This window comes from Bos grunniens, chromosome 14 (genome assembly GCF_055505025.1).
Source record: "Bos grunniens cultivar Pamir isolate PY7600 chromosome 14, Bosgru_T2T1.0, whole genome shotgun sequence".
NCBI classification, from domain to species: Eukaryota; Metazoa; Chordata; class Mammalia; order Artiodactyla; family Bovidae; genus Bos; species Bos grunniens.
Genome location: NC_141178.1, coordinates 31,024,889 through 31,044,790, shown reverse-complemented (window position 1 = coordinate 31,044,790; position 19,902 = coordinate 31,024,889). Strand labels below are relative to the sequence as shown.

Sequence of the window (19,902 nt, the reverse complement as noted above, 5' to 3'; positions counted from 1 at the left end):
CACTATGGATAACAGTGTGGAGATTGCTTAAAAAACTGGAAATAGAACTGCCTTATGATCCAGCAATCCCACTGCCGGGCATACACACTGAGAAAACCAGAAGGGAAAGAGACACGTGTGCCCCTGTGTTCATCGCAGCACTGTTTATAATAGCCAGGACATGGAAGCAACCTAGCTGCCCATCAGCAGACAAATGGATAAGAAAGCTGTGGTACATATACACAATGGAGTATTACTCAGCCATTAAAAAGAATACATTTGCATCAGTTCTAATGAGATGGATGAAACTAGAGCCTATTATACAGAGTGAAGTAAGCTAGAAAGAAAAATACCAATACAGTATACTAATGCATATATATGGAATTTAGAAAGATGGTAACAATAACCCTGTGTACGAGACAGCAAAAGAGACAGTGATGTATAGAACAGTCTTATGGACTCTGTTGCAGAGAGAGAGGGTGGGAAGATTTGGGAGAATGGCATTGAAACATGTATAATATCGGGTATGAAATGAGTTGTCAGTCCAGGTTCAATGCACGATACTGGATGCTTGGGGCTAGTGCACTGGGACGACCCAGAGGGATGGTATGGGGAGGGAGGAGAGAGGAGGGTTCAGGATGGGGAACACATGTATACCTGTGGCGGATTCATTTTGATATTTGGCAAAACTAATACAATTTGTAAAGTTTAAAAATAAAATAAAATTTAAAAAAAAGAAAGAAAAAAGAATCTCTTTCAGTACCAAGAGGTGATTCTCACTGGCTTTATAATAGAATGAATCCATATGGGCCTACTTTCAAGTGACCACAGTAGCTTCATATAGGGATAACAGTGAGTTATATTTAAGAAATATCTCTGTTAGTATTTAATAAATTAATTATCATAAGTAGTTAATTTAATGTAATCTTCTAGTTGTCACATAATCTCACACCTCCTGATAACATGTGAAATATATTGCATATATATGGAAATTCATTTACTAGATTGCTCCATAAGTCACAAAGTCATATTGTATAAATCATATTTAAATAGTGAGCAATACTAAGAGCAATTTGGAAATTCCATGTGACCCCCTTATAACCAATGAAGCTAAATAGTTTTCTTCTCTGGTGGCAGATGGGTCTTTGGTACACTTGCTTTCTATTTCTTGGTTTGTCTACTGTTACGCTTCATGAGAATAAGCACTGATCTGTTAGGAATATCTGTTTGGTTCCACCTCTGTTAAATTGTCATTTTTTTTCTCAACCTCATGCATATTTTGCTTCTAGATAATTCTGCTCTAACATCTTCAGTTCTAGCTTTCTCAATTCCTGAAGCTGAATTTAGTTTATAAACTGTTGTTCCACATTAACTATTACTTGCTTTTTTACTCCATTCTGTTGCTGGAATTATTTTTGATGTTGCTGAGAAAAGTGGAAAGTTTATCATTTTTATTGTCTGTATCATCTTCTTTCCTCTCACACTTTTCTTGATGTGCTTGTTGAGTTGCTTCTCATCTTTTGGATTTTCTAAGGGTCATTCTCCATACTGTATACTTTAGTCTTTTACAACCATCCATATATTATAGTCTCTCTATATGTAGAAATGTGTGCAGCCTATCAAAAATAATTTAAACTTTCCCTAATGGATGTTTATGCTCAGTGAATTAGGGAAATGAAGAGCATAAAATTATAAATCAAAATCTGGCATGCTATGTACCGAAAATATAATTGTACCAAATCCAAATTTTTTTCATTGAATTTTTGTTTAAACCAAGCCACCCAGAAAGCAAACAAAATTAAATATAACCTGGATACTGAACTTTCTGAAAGAAATGAAGTAAATTTTTAAAAGATGAATTTTAAAATTAAGCATGCATTTTACAAATATTTATTTACTCAATTCAGATTCATTAAAAAAAAAAAAAAAAACAGCCAGCTCTACTTATGAACAGTTGCACTAAGAACAGAGGAAATAAGACACTGATTCAGTTCAGTTCAGTTGCTCAGCTGTATCCAATTCTTTGTGACCCCATGATCTGCAGCATGCCAGAATCCCTGCCCTTCATCAACTCCCAAAGCTTGCTCAAACTCATGTCCATCAAGTCAGTGATGCCATCCAACCATCTCATCCTCTGTCATCCCCTTCTCCTGCCTTCAATATCTCCCAGCATCACGATCTTTTCCAGTGAGTCCATTCTTTGCATCAGATGGCCAAAATATTGGAGCTTCAACTTTAGCATCAGTCCTTCCAATGAATATTCAGTACTGATTTCCTTTAGGACTGACTGGTTTGATCCCATGCAGTCCAAGGGACTCTCAAGAGTCTTCTCCAACACTAGTTCAAAAGCATCAATTCTTTGGGGCTCAGCTTTCTTTATGGTCCCAACTCTTACATCCATACATGACTCCTGGAAAAGCCATAGCTTTGGCTAGATGGGCCTTTGTTGGCAAAGTAACGTCTCTGCTTTTTAATATGCTGTCTGAGTTGATTATAGCTTTTCTTCTAAGGAGCAAGTGTCTTTTAATTTCATGGCTGCAGTTACCATCTGCAGTGATTTTGGAGCCCAGGAAAATAAAGTCTCTCACTGTTTCCATTGTTTTCCCATGTGTTTGCTATGAAGTGATGGGACCAGATACCATGATCTTATTTTTTTGAACGTTGAGTTTTAAGCCAGCTTTTTTCAGTCTCCTCTTTTATTTTCCTCAAGCAGCTCTTTAGTTCCTCTTTGCTTTCTGCCATAAGGGTGGTGTCATCTGCATATCTGAGGTTGTTACTATTTCTCCTGGCAATCTTGATTCCAGCCTGTGCTTCATCCAGCCCAGCATTTCACATGATGTACTCTACATATGAGTTAAATAAGCCGGGTGACAGTATATAGCCTTGATGTACTCCTTTTCCAATTTGCAACCAGGGTGTCGTTCAATGTCCAGTTCTAATTGGCTTCTTGACCTACATACAGATTTCTCAGGAGGCAGGTAAGGTGGTCTGGTATTCCCATCTCTTTAAGAATTTTCCACATTTGTTATGATCCACAAAGTCAAAGGCTTTACCATAGTCAATGAAGCAGATGCTTTTCTGGAATTCTCTTGCTTTTTCTATGTTCCAATGGATGTTGGCAATTTGATTTCTCATCCTCTGCCTTTTCCAAATCCAGCTTGAACATCTGAAAGTTCTCAGTTCACGTACTGTTGAAGTGTGGCTTGGAGAATTTTGAGCATACTTTGCTAGTGTGTGTGATGAGTGCAACTGTGCAGTAGTTTGAACAATCTTCGGCATTGCCCTTCTTTGGGATTGGAATGAAAAATGACCTTTTTCAATCCTATGGCCACTGCTGAGTTTTCCAAATGTGCTGGCATGTTGAGTGCAGCACTTTGACAGCATCATCTTTTGGGATTTGAAATAGCTTATATGGAATTCCATCACCTCCACTAGCTTTGTTCATAGTGATACTTCCTAAGGCCCACTTAACCTCACACTCCAGGATGTCTGGCTCTAGGTAAGTAATCACACCATTTTGATTATCTGGGATCATTAAGATATTTTTTGTATAGATCTTTTGTGTATTCTTGCCACCTCTTCTTAATGTATTCTGCTTCTGTTAAGTCTGTACCATTTCTGTATGGTTAGGTCCATACCATTTCTGTATCAATTTAATACACTGATAGGGATAAGTTAAAGAGAATTCATTCTAAAGCTGGTGGAGAAATGAGAAACATATGTGACAGAAGCCACCTTGTTCATCTTGCTTGCTGTATGCCGCTAAGTCACTTCAGTCGTGTCCGACTCTGTGTGACCCCATAGACGGCAGCCCACCAGGCTCCCCCATCCCTGGGATTCTCCAGGCAAGAACACTGGAGTGGGTTGCCATTGCCTTCTCCAATGCATGAAAGTGAAAAGTGAAAGTCAAGTCGCTCAGTCGTGTCCGACTCCTAGCGAGCCCATGAACTGCAGCCTACCAGGCTCCTCCATCCATGGGATTTTCCAGGCAAGAGTACTGGAGTGGGGTGCCATTGCCTTCTCTGTTGTTCATCTTAGAATCCATGAAAATTGGATTTCACAATAATGTTGCCAAGCCCACTGTATACATTCTTGGGCACAGTGATACAATGAATGTGAATTCGTAATTTTTGTGCTGTGACAGGTGGTCATCCACTAAAAGCGATGGCTAGCTCCCAAGCATCCTAGGAAATGTGAGTTTAGGGGAATAAAAGGGAAGGATGTAGGATAAAATGTTTTTGTTTCACTATCTACACTTCACTACTGATTACATTTGCAAGATGGATATTCTAATCTCCCCCTACCTGTCTCTGAGATGAATGACTGCCAAGCATTGAGAGAAGAGTTGTAATCTCCTGCCCCAACATACGTGCACACACACACACACACACACACACACACACACCCCAAGTGGTCTAGTTTGTCTTCCTATGAAGAAAGAAAGAAAAGTATAGGCTTTGAAGATTGGGAAAGATATGCCATATAGTGGTATTAGGAAACCTTTTCTAGAATTCTGCTTCACGATGTAATAGTCTTTTGAGAGCATTTCACCTTGGCTTTATAACACATATCTACTATTTAAATAGATTTATAGGGTGGTATTTTTTGTTGAATTAAATCAGAAAACCTGCTTTGCTGGAAATCTTCAAAAGATTATAGAGCTTTGAAAGTTATTTCATCTGTTAATCATGACCAATATCTGGGGCATAGTTTTAAATATTTGCTTTAAGGAGATTATGCAATAATCTCTGTGACTAGATACCTGGTGACTATATATACAAAATACAATCTGTTTTCTATCAATTGAAGCAGAACTCTAGTGCCTTATAGTATTGTAATGAAAGCTAATCATACAAATGTACAATGCTATGAAATTACATTAAAATAGTGCTTGTTCTAGGAAATAGTGAAATCTTCCATTGAATGTGAAATGTTAAAAATATATAACATGGAAAAAACTATATCAATTGCTTTAAAGTCTGTTTTGTAATTATTACCATATCAATACATACATAGGTTATGCAGTGACCAACAGTATTAGCTAAGCAGCCATTATGTTTATTATTATCTACTTAATAAATTTGGGAGAATCAAAAAAAATTTTTTTTTTGAGAATCAAAAATTACATTTAGTTTCCAGTTGATTTTACTCCTATATGCAACCTGATTGGAACAGCTTATTTTGAAATTATGCTATTCTATGATTGACTTTTCTATGCATAAAACTATTTCACTTGTGCTTAAAAAGGTAGCAGTGAAAAGTTATGAATATTGTATACAGGTAAACTTTTTTGGGTCCCAATTCAGTGGCAATGTTTACTACTGAAAAGCTTTTTAAATTTGTTTGTTGTTGTCTTCCATAATTCAGGTTATCTGGAATGAATATACCACCACCAATTATCAGCAACAAAAACTGGCTCAGACTGCATTTTGTTACAGACAGCAATCATCGATACCGTGGATTTAGTGCTCCGTATCAAGGTATATTTAACTAATACCTCTGCCTCTTTTGACGTGTAAAATGATTTTGGTATACATAACTGCATTTTATGTTAGAGGCAAAATATCTTTATCTTAAAACATGGTAATTTGAGTAAGCAAAAATGACCATTTTATTGCTAAGGCAATATTGTGATCATAACTAAATTGCAGTATAAAAGTTAGTTGGGTTTTATAGCACACTGTCCAGAATAAAGAATATTATAACCTCCAAAAGATAATGTGTAACATGTAATATTTATCTTTAAGAAAGTGCTTCAGCAGTGGGACATGCTACCCAAACATGTACCACAAAACACTGCAGAAAATTCTGAACAGAGTCTTCATCAATTGAAATCCATTTCCATATACAGTGTTTTTGTGGATGCTATTTTAGTTAACCTTGTTAAGATTGCCGTCTACCATTTTTATTAACAGGTATAATTTTGAATAAGTGAGATATAGTATTTGCTATGTTAACTTAAAAAAACTCTGTTTAGAACTTGATTATTATGAGGATGGAGTATTAATAAAAATGTGCTTTCTGTAATGTTTAGTAATATTATGTGGATTTAGTGCATTTTATCCTCAGACTACTTATTTAAATAATTCATTTCATTCTCAGCAGTGTATTAGCTACTATTCAGTGAACATTGCCACAGTTACATATTTCCATTTATCTATTTTTTTACAATACTTTCCTTTTTAGTAATCTTCAGTATTAAGCACTTTGGGAATTTAATATGATGGCTTTCAGCAGCTTATAGTTAATAACTGAAATAGTGTTAGACTACATATTGTTTTCTGGAATACAGATTTCAACAATTTATATTTTGTATACCAGTAACCTTTCTACAGCTACCCTGTCAATACGTTTCTCATAATAATAGCAAAAGATTAATATGATTGGAATTTGTAATAGTGTATTGGGTGTCACTATAATAAAAATTCCAAAGATTTTAACTCAAGATATTAGACAAAGTCCACTGTAGAAAAATCTATAATTTCTATTGTAAAGTTGTTGATTCAAATGGAAACATGAATACAGATTTTCTCTTAAATCTGTGCATTGTATTAACATCTCTTACGATAGCATATATTTTTAAAATGAAAATTAAATATCTATAGAAATTTTTTTCCTTTATTTTATTAAAAATAACTGGGCATATTACTTAAATCTTATGATTTTTAGCCAGTGTCATTTTAAAATTTGCAATCACATTTTGCTGCATTTTTACTTAAATTTTAAAAATTTTTGTGTGCTTCAGAAATAAGAGGACTCTTTAAGTGAAAATAAATAGTTTGTGTAGAGCCTCTTTATTTCTGGGTTCACCCTTTTCCTTATGGAGTTTTCCACTCACATGATTTTATGGCTCTGATTTCCCTCTACAATGAGTTAAAGCAGATGGCATGGCAGATATTCAAATGATTATCATCTTTGACTCATGTGGTGATCCTTTCTGCTCGATTCATGGAATCCTTCAGTAAGATGTACTCTTTATCTGAATAGAAATAAAGTAGCACTTATTTTATATTGAAATGTACAACTTGCAGAGAGAAAAAAAAAAAAACATAGATGTCCTGTCTTAAAAAATAAAGTGGTATTTCATTTGCTGTATGCTGTATGGTTTCATAAAAATGGTATCTTTAGATAGATTGTTTTCCATTACAAGACAGTAGTACAAAATTGTTAGTAAATTTGTGTACTTAATTATCAATATTCTACTGACTGGTCTTAAATTGACTTTTATAGTACGTTCAAGATTCAGTTTGATTTTCCTGCATTGCCTATCCAGTTTCAGCACTGAAAAGTAACATATAAAAAAATTTACTGTAGAAAAATAGGAAGTGTTTTATGGGATATGAATTATTTCTATTTTTAGCAGGAAAAGGAGCTCAAATGAGGATGACTTTAGATATAATCTGTATCTTCACACTATAGAGGGAATAAGGTGGCCTGAGAAAATGTAAGCTATAATTTTATAATAAAATCAAGGAAAAGTTTTAATATATAAAAGCATACCTTTGCACTGTATCCTTTTAAAACTTTCCTGATTCAGCCTTGAGTTTTTCAACTGCATTATCTTCAAAAAACATTTTACCTAAACCACAGAAGTTCAGTTGGAGAAGTAATTATTGAAACTATAATCAAAGAAATTCGGATTAACAAATACTCTGCTAGGCTAACTTAAATAGCTATAAAATTCATAATTCCACAATCTGACATCCTGAATACATGCCCAGACATGAAATGACAATCATGATTTTTAGATTGTTTTGTGCTACCATATAATTTCAGTAGTATCTAAATTGTAACCAATTCAAGATAGAAAATTTTGTAGAATATTCTACTCAAAAGTCACCACCAGGTCTCCATGTGGCATGATTTCCTAATAACTCAAATACTTATTGAGTACTTGTAATTATTATTGATTTATATTGTTTCCAAAGATTGATGTTTTTCCCCCTAATGTTTTTGTTTAATCTGTATTATTTATATTATGAAAATAAGCTGAAAACTCCTAAGATTCCTAAGTACCACTAGCTATTTTTAATAGCTTGCTCCATAATTGATCCTGTAATTGATAGTATAGGCATATAGATACAGCAACATGCTTTCCCCCATAGAGCTTCCTTTCAGTTATGTTATATGGCTTCTTTATTATTTTATATACAGCAATTTAAATAGGGTTGTGTAGAGTTTGAGGATACACACTGACAAATATTTATGTTCTGACTCAAAAGTAGTGAGAAAAATCATAAATGAAATACCTTTGATACAGAAAATGCTTTTCCTCCCCTTAGTCCCCCATTGAATATATTCACTCCTGTCTAAAACAAATAAAGCATACCCCCCAAATTTATTTATATTGGAAATATTTTCTTTTAAAGTTCTATTATTGTCTGTTCTATGCTTTAAAACTTTTCCTTTTTCAATTTTCAATTCTCCCTCAAAGGAAGATTTCAATATCGTTTTTCCGTATTAGTCTTTGATTTTAAATAAGATTCTTATATTTAATTTACATTATTCTCTTCTAATAAGAACTTGAATAGTGCTACTTCACACATAATAGTGAAACTTCTCTTTATCTGTGGTGTTTTCAAGTTCTCTTATTTATTTATAGAAATCCCCATATTATTGTCACTTATAAACCTAAAATCTATTATTTTCTATTTGCATGAATAATAATCAATTTTCTTAATTTCTAAGTTGGAAGGAGATTTTCAGATGACAACCATAGAGGAAATTTTACCTCTACATGATGTTTATTAAAAACTATAATTTTTATCAGATATTCAAGTGTGAAATATTATTACAACATTTTCATTTTAAGTTATTTGACGTATCACACTTTTTAATATACAAAGATACAATTCCTGTATTCATAAAATTGTCTTTGGCATGCAAATTTAGGAATTACAGTATTTAAATAATTATAAATATGTAAATATATGAGTAATCTTATATTTGTCTTCTAAATCTTTATAGATTTTATCACAGTTTGATTTTTCTTTTGTCTTCCATAATATTGTTGATATGATTCTTTTTATGCATATCAACATTTTGTAGATACTTAGTTTTAATTCAACAAAGGTATGCCAATAGTAATAGAATGTGTTCTCAATTTATGTATAAAATATTTTATAATATTCTAAAAGGGATTAGCATTTTCAGATCAGCAATGCATCTTTTTGGTAAGGAAATCATACTTAATGGACAGACCTTTCAAATTCTATTGAAAATTCACATAAACTCCAGTTACACTGAGGCCCTTGGCATTTTAGATGCACATAATATAATTTGGAAATAACTTCTGAGGACTCTATATTTTACATTTGGAAGGGTTTTGACTTAAGTGTGTGTGTGCACTGTCACTGAGCAAAATAAATAAAAATATGAGGGATGCAGCGTAATATAGTGGGAAATAATAGAATTTGACGGTCAGAAGGTGAGTGTTGAATTGTGAAGTTACTAATTGGTATCTGAGTTGTCTTAAGCCTTGGTTTCCCAAAGAGTTAAAATATTCACAATAGATAGACATGTTATCTTGGTGTAAATCAAAAGATATTAGGATTTCTTTTAATAAAATTCGGACATGCAAGTGAATAAAGATACTATTTAATGAAAGAGATAATCAACTATATGGGATGAATGAGAAGCACATTGTCTAACCATGAGGTACAGATAGTTAAAAAAAAAATTGTGATCAAGCGTAAAATTTAAATCCAGCACTCACAATTAAAAGGAAAAATGTAAAGTTTTGTTATTTCTCACTATCACAAATGGTGTCCATATTTCTCTAGGAAAAAAAGCACTTTTCCTTAGAACTTAAATTTAAATTACAATTTTAGTGAAAGTGTAACTGAAAAACAGTTTCCTCTGTATTACAGAATTTTAAAAATCATAAAGTTTGAAAATAGAGCACAGCATCAAAGCAATTCTGTTTAAATGCACTGTTTTCTAATTTTGTTTAGATAATCAGCTTTTCCTATTTTCCTTTATACATTGTTTAAAAAAAAGGCAGGGAATCATATTTCAGCATCTAATCTTGAAATAGCTCCTCTAACTTAATAACTATCAATGTGAGTCAATGTTTATGATTTCAGGATTGAAGGTGGGAGCATGATATAGTAAGAGAATATCACCTCTTTTGGTTTGGACAATTGAAGTGTAGTTTACTTTCATGGGAGTGTAGCACATGGACAAATAGGCTCTTTTTCTGATAAAGACAGTGGGCATAGCCTTGTCAGCACAATTTAAGAACTAGTGATATATATATATATATATATGTGTGTGTGTGTGTTTATGTGTGTGTGTGATGTGTGTGTGTGTGCACGTGCTCAGTCGCTCAGTCACATCCAACGCTTTCTGACCCAATAGACTGTAGCCTGCCAGGCTTCTCTGTCCATGGAGTTTTCCAAGCAAAGTACTGGAGTGGGTTGCCATTTCCTCTTCCAGGGTATCTTCCTGACCCAGAGATCAAAGCCATACCTCTTGCATCTCCTGCACTGGCAGACAGATTCTTTACCTCTGAACAACCTGGGAAGTTTATATGTGTGGTAGTAGATATTGTTTCAATTTTAATTGACCACATTCTGAGAGAACATTCACAAGCTGAATTTGAATCCTTATCTTAATCCCCTTTTCATACATGGACAAACTGCATTATTTTAAGCTTATATAAATTGTTCACGCATGCTAAGTCAATTCAGTTGTGTTCTCTGCGTGACCCTATGAACTAACTGTAGCTTGCCAGGCTCGTCTGTCCATGGGATTCTCCAGGCAAGAATACTGGAGTGGACTGCCATGCACTCTTCCAGGGGATCTTCCCAATCCAGGGATCTAACCTGTGTCTCTTATGTCTCCTTCATTGACTGGCAAGTTCTTTACCACTAGGACCACCTGGGAAGCCTTATAAATTAAACTAGATATTTCATTTACTGAGTTTTAAGAGAATAGGAAGTTGAGTTCTATTGGTCTGTAGAGTTTGAAAATAGTTCCTAATCTTGTCACTTGTTTTATTTCCTTTTGATTTTAATAGCAATGTAACCATTATATCATCATGTATCTTTTAGTGCTAAATAGTTACTTTACCTTGAAATACTTAAAAAAGAAACTTCTTTTACTTCTCTGTCTTTATGAACCTCTCTGGTCTATGAGAGTCAACTTAATTAATATAATGTCTACAGAACCCATGACAATAATTAAAAGAAGATATTTAGTTGTCAGAATGGTCTAAGTAACCATTGGTCTAAAACAACCATTAAAAACTCCCTGATAACATTTTCTTGCATGATATAACTGTATATTTCATAGTTATGGCAATGTAACATTTAAGGCCTTTGACCATATTAGTTGATAATGATGTTAGAATTAAATTCTTCCATAGCTGACTATGGGGTTTCCCTGGTGGCTTAACGGTAAAAGAATCCACCTGCAATGCAAGAGACATGGGTTCAATCCCTGGGTTAAGAAGATCCCCTGGAAAAAGAAATGACAAACTACTCCTGTATTTTTGCCTGGGATATACCATAGACAGAGGAGTCTGGCATGCTACAGTCCAACAGGTTGCAAGAGTTGGACAAGACTTAGCCACTAAACCACCACCATCACATAGCTGACTATATTTATGTTTTCATTTCAATCCTTACAATTTATTTGCCAGTCATATATCTCCCAACATAAAATTCTGTTCATAAATTATGGGTGTATTTAACAGTAAACTGGGTAATTGCCATTTAATTTCAAATGAAATTTGAAATGTGTAGAGAAGTAGTCATGTAAATCAGCATATTAAATACGGGATTGAGATTCTGTTATGAAAATTTCATTATTTTCTAAAGAACTGAATTCATCTTCATAATACTGATACTAGAGGAACCCTGACTTATAGATAAAAAGGGAAATATGGCAGATCATTACTTTAAAAAAAGGACTATGCTGCTTACATTTTCTGTGTTCTTAATGTGTTTAATATATGAAAGTGAAAGTCGCTCCATCATGTCCAACTCTTTGCGACCCCATGGACTATACAGTCCATGGAATTCTCCAGGTCAGAATACTGGAGTGGGTAGCCATTCCCTTCTCCAGGGGATCTTGCCAACCCATGGATCAAAACCAGGTCTCCCATATTGCAGGTGGATTCTTTACCATCTGAGCCACCAGGTAAGCCCATTATATATATATATATATATATATATATATATATATATATATATATATATATTCACACAAATATATATATACACAAACCCATTATTGATCTATTTTACAGTGAAAATCAAGTTGTATTAACCTTATTTTAATATCTCATTGAATTTGTGAAAACCAAGATATATCTTAGTAAAATAAATAGAATTTAGATTACTATATTTAAGTATCAATAGAACTGTTATTAATAGGAGATAATCTATCAAATATCCAGTTTTAATGTAGATCATATACTAAAACATCTAGCAGGTTTAAAATATAGTACTTGATGACTATAAAACTGAAAAAATTTTTGATTTACATTTTAGTTTGGATCACACATGCCTACTATTGATAGAATAAAGTTAAAATTTCACAACCTCTGCTATGAGAAAAGTCTCTTTTGTGTTAACTCAGCTTTCTTGTGGTGGCCTTCAAACTTTCATGGCTTAGGCCACCTCCTACTTCCTTTTTAAAGCAAACTTCTAGTTATAAGTGATATCTTTTGAACCCTCATAGTGATGAGTTGAAACCTACTGGTCATATATAGAACCCCAGTTCTTATTCAGACATATTAACTGGTTTCAGTGAAGACTTCATTTCTTGGTACCTGAGATTTCTGAAGATACCACTGCTGGTGTCCACAGGCAATTTGTAATTTTTGATTTTTGCATGGTCAGTTATCTACCTTTCTGATTGTACTCCATACCTTTTGCTGGGTCTTCCATTCAGTCTGGCTATAACTCTTTTAACTACATATTCTATAATAAATTTTCCTTTTCCCTTACCATGATAGACCAGTGGCAGGGTCCTGGCTGTCTGTTAACTCACTCATATGTTTCTGCCACCCAAAACTGTCCTTCAGTGAAGTATAAAACTCTCAATTTGTTGAACATATATTATGCTTTGTGCGCTACTGAATGTGTATATGTATTTAAGAGGCTTATATTTTTCCATAAATCAGTGCTGTAGGACCTCATAATTAATTCCTTTAGCCAATGGGTTTTAACAAATCTGTATAAAATTTTGAGCTCTCCTCGCTAACCTCTATCCTCCACGAGAGATTTTATATGAAGGTGCAGCTTATACTTCTTATTCCTATCAGATGTTGGGAGAACTTCTCTCTTGTCATGTCCTGAGTTTTCACTAGTAATGGCTTTTGGTAAAGTTCTGTTAACTGAGTCTTCCAGGCTTGCCTCTTGATCGAAAATGTGACTCTCAAGATTAACATGTGGGTTGGACTCTGAAAGTAAAAGTGTTAGTTGCTTAATCGTGTCTGACTTTTTGGGACCATGTGGACTGTAGCCCACCAGGCTCCTCTGTCCATGGAATTCTCTAGGCAAGAATACTGGAATGGCTAGCCATTCACTTTTCCAGAGTATCTTCTAGACCCAGGGATCAAACCCAGGTCTCCTGCATTCCAGATGAGTTCTTTACCACTGAGCCACTAGGGAAGCCAGGTTTGGGCTCTAAATAATGTAATTTTCAGTCAAGGTTGTACAAGAACTCTCCCAAATAAGATGAATCCAAGGTAATCAAAGAATGAGAAAATTCACAGAATCATGATTAATAGTAACAAGAAGTACAAATATTTAGATGTTCAAAATAGCCTACTTTTATTAAGTGAAAAACTGTTCTCCTTGAGGAAATATGCATGTTATCTTTCCTATGTAAACTTAAAAGATATTCTGTATTGATTTAATAATATTCAAGCTACACTTACAGCTTCAATTATTTTTTAAAATACATTGTCTACAATACTTACTGTCTTTATTATCCCAACTAACTTTGAATTAACATTTCCCTTTCAGTTAATGTGATTTCTATCCAATACTTTAAATTATTATAAATTTAATTAATTAGTAATAACTTTTTAGTCTTTAATTGTATGGATTTCTTGTATTTCCAAGTATACAAAAATTTAAGGCAAAGTATTACAAAATTTGCCCTTGTTTTATGGTAGTACCACATGGTGTTTCGTAATGGTTCCATTTAGCATTCATTTATATATGAATATATTTGGTAGCATTTTAGTCACAATAAGGAGTCTTAAATCTTCACATTTACTATCTCTAGTGAGGGCACATCACCTGAAGAATAGCATCAACAAAAAATAATTGATGAAGTTGGCGTTTAATAAACAAAATTCACTGTTTTATAATTCTGCTGAGATGATTAAGATATTGAACAGGTAATTTTAGTTTCTAGTAATGACTCAATAATTGCACAAAATGACCTACAAAGGGCTTCAGTCAACCACAGCAGGTAGAAGTAGTCAAACACACTGGAAGTGATCGATTCCTCCATTTCAGTATGGAAAATGGAGTTTGAGGCAATAAGCCTATAGGCTTTAATTATTTATTTTTTAGGTAGTTTTACCATGCCACTTGAAAATGACATTATGGGATTAAAATCCCAAGACTTTTAAATTCAAATTCAAAGATATTTAGAAATAGCTAAAGGTAATTTAAGAAAAGTTTGTTTAAATTGACAAAGATAGTATTAACTTAGGGTTTTCCTAAAGTTTAGAGTTATATGGTGTTCGATAGTCATGTGGAGGTCAATTTTGTGGCCCAAAACACTTTGGAGTCACCGGGTTAAACAAATTTAAACTGAATTATTTAAGTAGATAAGCCCTTTTTTAGCATTTTTTGGAACTACTATTCCTCAGGACACATTTTGGGAAATGATCCTATAAATTATGATAGAAAAGATTGACTTTTATCTGCCAATAAATTTACCATCACTTAGTCTGTTCTTTTCTTCAATTATTTAGTTCACTGAAACTATTAAATGAAGCATGTTAACTGCTAATATTTAATTAAACTAGTCCAATTTTTAGATTAAAGCTCACATTAGAGATGTGTTATAGAAAATTTATTTACTTACTTACCCACCATCTGATTTTGTTCAACAAAAATATTTCTGAGTACTTACTCTGTACCAGAAACTGTAGTATACTAGACTCCGGTATACAATCCCTGAATTAAGAGAGCTTTTTGCCTAGTATATAAAATATGAGTGAGTATTCTATTAGGAGAAAAGTAATTTATAAAATGTTATAATTTAGAATATGTAAGCTCATGTGGGCAGTGAAGGAGAATGTATGGTCCTGGAAAGCTTCCAGACTTGAGTCTGAAGGATGCAGAATAGTATTCCATTACAATGAATGTGTGATAACTATGAGATATAAAACTATATTAGTCCACTCTTTGTTCTAAAGATAATTAAAATATTGAAATAGTATTGATTGGTAAATAGCTACTCCCAGTAGGCTCAGAGTACCTGTATTGCTTTCCTGACTCCTGAACTGCCCCATCTCTTTCAGGACGCCCAGGATTGTCCTGTAATACAACAAATGGCTAATTGCTGGCATAGCTGGTTGCCTTCTGCATACCGCTGTGTCCACCGTTCACAATTCAGTTTCTAATTCCTGCTAGCTATTAATCAATATTCTCAGTATCACTCTCAGACCTCCTGGTTTCTGACAAATTCAAAGTGACTGGCAAGTAGCAAAAATTAGTACTCTCTATTACTATTGGGTGCCTTTTAAAATGTGTTGTTCTATTAAAAGAATAATATAATATGTGTAAATTAAAATGTATGGACAGTATAAATATTCTACCTATATACAAAATCTGGAAAACAGACTCTGAACTGTTATGATTTTATAATTTCCACCTCCCTAAAAAGAGTGACTGTGTCTTTTTATCTCTGCGTCCCAGAGTTTACTATATTATAGGTACCCAGTATATACTGAATGATTGAAATTATATATTCAGATATATTTGTCACATAAAATACTTGTGCATGCATTATTTCATGTGATCCTCACAATATCTCATCTATTGATTTATTTTTGTTTTATCAAATAAGAAACAAATACTCTGGGACAAGTTTGCTGACATGCTTTGCACAAGGATACCCAGGCTAGGTGGCAGTGGGAACTGTGCACCTCTAGCTAAGCCCTTTGCCTAATGCTGCATCACCCAGGGAAAGGGGCTTATTTGTCTAATTCATTCCAACATCCTATTGAGCTGGCCGCAGCCCTGTCAAAATAGTGTTAGACCCAACATCATACTAGGAATTAGCAGAACCAGGTCTTAAACCGGAGAAGGCGATGGCACCCCACTCCAGTACTCTTGCCTGGAGAATCCCATGGACAGAGGAGCCTCATGGGCTGCAGTCCATGGGGTCGCTAAGAGTTGGACATGACTGAGCGACTTCACTTTGATTTTTCACTTTCATGCATTGGAGAAGGAAATGGCAACCCACTCCAGTGTTCTTGCCTGGAGAATCCCAGGGACGGGGGAGCCTGGTGGGCTGCCGTCTATGGGGTAGCACAGAGTTGGCCACAACTGAAGCAACTTAGCAGCAGCAGCAGCAGGTCTTAAACACTTAGAGTTTTCTACTTCTAAGGCCTGCACTTATTTCAATATGAACTCCAGCCTTTCTTATCCTCAAATTTGCAAATTCACAGAAGATTTTTTTTTTTTTTAACTTTTTAAAAGACTAAAATGCTTCCCCCAGGAGGTGCTAGTGGTTAAGAACCCGCCTTCAGTGCAGGAGACATAAGTGTAGTGGGTTCGATCCTTGGGTTGGGAAGATTCCTCTGGAGAAGGGTATGGCAACCCACTCCAGTATTCTTGCCTGGATAATCCTATTACAGAGGAGCCTGGTGGACTACAGTCCATAGGATCACAAAGATTCGGACGTGACTAAAGCTACTTAGCATGCACAAAATTCATTGAGAATCAAATTTGGTGAATAAAATAAGTAAAATTGTGGAAATAGACTGTTCTTGACTATAAGTGACAGGTTCATAAAACAATATCAGTTTATAGTTAATATATGTAAAGTGCTTTGAATGGTATCTGACAGAGAATAAGCATTACATAAAATATTAGCTATTATTAAGAATATCAGCAACATCAGTGGGAGAAGCATCATTATCTTTATTATTTGACTAAAAATGAATTGGGAGGCAATTTCAGGTGTCTTCTGAGTAATAGGGATGTTTTGTGAAATAAAAATATCCTAACCTTTTGTGTTAATTAGTTGGAGGCTCATTTATTTGATTACATAATATGAGTGGCTGGATGTTGATTAAAAAAAAATGATCCATTAAAACATATTTCAATGCAATATGTATTATAATGAAAATTATTCACAATGAAATATCTCAAATATTTAATAAACATCTTACAAATTAAACCTGTTAATATCAGCAGAATATATTCTTTACTACTATATATGTATGAGGTGAAAAAAAAATAAAATAGTATACTGTTCCAAACTTATTTATCCTTTTATTGGGTCAGGTACTATTGACTGTTATTATAAAATCCAAGAGAAATCTGCAGTTACAAAACAGTTTAAGGTGAAAGAAGTATAATAGCCCTTTTTAGGAAAGGCAATGATTTCATAATACCCAATGTACTTTTGTTGGAAAAGGTAAAATTAAAACCTGTTGATCTAACAGGGAAACAACCATGTTGCATTGGGTTACATGTTATCTTCCCACAAAAAATACAACAGGTTCTTTTGAGAGGTTCTGTTAAATAACAAACATGAACCTTCAGATTTTGTGGTCATATGCTTGCATCATACCTCCAAGCAAGTACTTGGAGATGCTTCCATCGAACCTCCAAGCAAGTACATGTGTGTGTGTATACATATTTAATATATATAATATATTTAAATGTGAAAAATAATTTTTATATTTTAAATATAAAATGTAACATAATATATTTAAATGTAAAATTATATATATATTTTTTTTCACATTTCTGTAGCCACATAACAAACACATAACACATACACAAACACATAACAAAATAAAACAGGCAAAGTTAATTGTAATTATTTTTAAGCTGATATGTCCAAAATGTTAACATTTCAACATTTAATCAATATAAAATGATAATGATATATTTTGCATTCTATTTTTCAGTTAAGTCTCCCAAATCTAGATGCATATTTTATACTCACAGCACAATTCATTATTGAACACTAAGTTTTCATTGGGAAGAGTTGGTTTTTTTATTAGAAGAATAATTTACTTATACTTAATAAATAATTGATTAGCAATTATGCTTTACTTAGGCTTCAATATAATTCTTATTATCTGAATAAAATATTCAGATAAACACATTTTAATGTTGCATTAGTGTATATGTCCAATACTTTCCCTACAATACTATATCTTATGCAATGCAGCATATGTAGTCTACCAGTACAACAAAGTTGTATTTAATGGATAAAATATTTTGTGCTGCCTATTTCTAGATTCAAATTAAAATTGATTACATTGAAATACAATTGAAAATTCAGTTATTCAGTCTCACTAGCTATATTTCAAATGCTCAAAAGCCTCAGGTGCTAGTGGCTGCCATCTTGGACTCTTTGGCCTCAACAGTCTTCATGTGGCAGCTGTTAGTGTTCTGCAATTATAAAGAAGTAGAAAATCTCTTCAAAAATCACAATAAATACAATGAAGACTATGATATAGTGTGAATTTTATCATTGTTTCTCAGGTTTTTGTTGTTATTACTCACCTAGGTCTGCCTTATTTTAGAACTTTAGAATCCATAATTAATTTTTTAAATCATGCTTTCCCTCTCCACCATACACACTTTAAAATAAATCTATAACATAAAAGATATTCAACAAAATTCTGTCTTTCCCTATTTAATACCTTTAAAAGCATTAATTTATTTGAAAACAAATTTCTTTTCTTTTTCTCCTTTTTCTTTCTATGGTGCCCTTTAATGTATGTTTACTCTGTCAGACATGTAGCACAGATTTATCTTTTCCTACCACAAAGATAATGAGAAGATTAGCCTCCTATTTAACAAATGGAATGAGTGTTTCTGATTCAGTGTATTCTGATTCTCTACTGTGGGCATGATTTCATACATTCTGTTTGTTTCATTTTCCCTGTAAAGGTATTTATTGACTGATTCAGCAAGTGTTGTGACTGTATGCAAAAAGCAGTGTCACAAATGCATGTTAAGTTTTAATAAAAGCCTCAAATTTCTTCTAGTTTTCACAGTTAGATATGCAGATAATAATTTTAGTTTTCTAGAAAGAAACCCTCAACATACATCTCCTCCAGGATGAAAAGCTAGTTAGGTCTGTTGTCACATTAAATGTGTAAAATATATTACTAGGTCTGCTGTAACAAGATGCCACAGACTATTTGGCCCATAAAAGGAGACCCAGTTTCAATTCTATAACTAGAAAACTGGGCCCCAGATATTAATAAAAACAATAAATTTGAAAACAAATTTCTTTTATTTCTCTCCTTTTGAATGCCAACCTATTTTCCCTCTTTCCCATCCCAGGCCTTGCTAGCCAGGTACCTGTGTAAAGAACGGACAAGGTTGAGATTGGCTGTTCTGGTCTCTCCACCTTGCATTTTCCTTCTTCCAAACTCCTTACTTGCTGCTGTTTCAGGTTTCTCTGAGATTCAACAGAGGTAGAGGGGAGAAGAGGTAAAGGAGTTGGCCTGGTTCTAAATCCTAGGCAGGCTACAACCTCTCTTATCCTGATAGTCAGGCTAATTTTATCATGGGCAGTCATGGGTCCTTTTTAGTGATTTCAGGGGGATGCATCAGTATCATCAAGTGACACTTGTCCAGCGTGGTCCCTGGCCATTGGATACCCTCAGTCTTCTCCTGAGGTATTTTTTAGCCCTCATGTGGCCTAATTGGACAGGTTCCCAGATGATGCCCTATTGAGTCTCTGTAATCC

The 19,902-nt window shown here is 33.8% G+C and overlaps 1 protein-coding gene across 3 annotated transcripts in view; it reads left to right on the top strand.

Moving 5' to 3' along the window:
* Positions 1 to 19,902, top strand: part of CSMD3 (CUB and Sushi multiple domains 3) — a 1,478,779-nt gene that overhangs the window by 518,664 nt on the left and 940,213 nt on the right. For all 3 annotated transcript variants that reach the window (XM_086335396.1, XM_086335395.1, XM_086335397.1), the window contains exon 6: positions 5,347 to 5,459. In XM_086335396.1, coding sequence (XP_086191522.1) covers positions 5,347 to 5,459 — 113 coding nt within the window. The remainder of the gene's footprint in view (positions 1 to 5,346; positions 5,460 to 19,902) is intronic.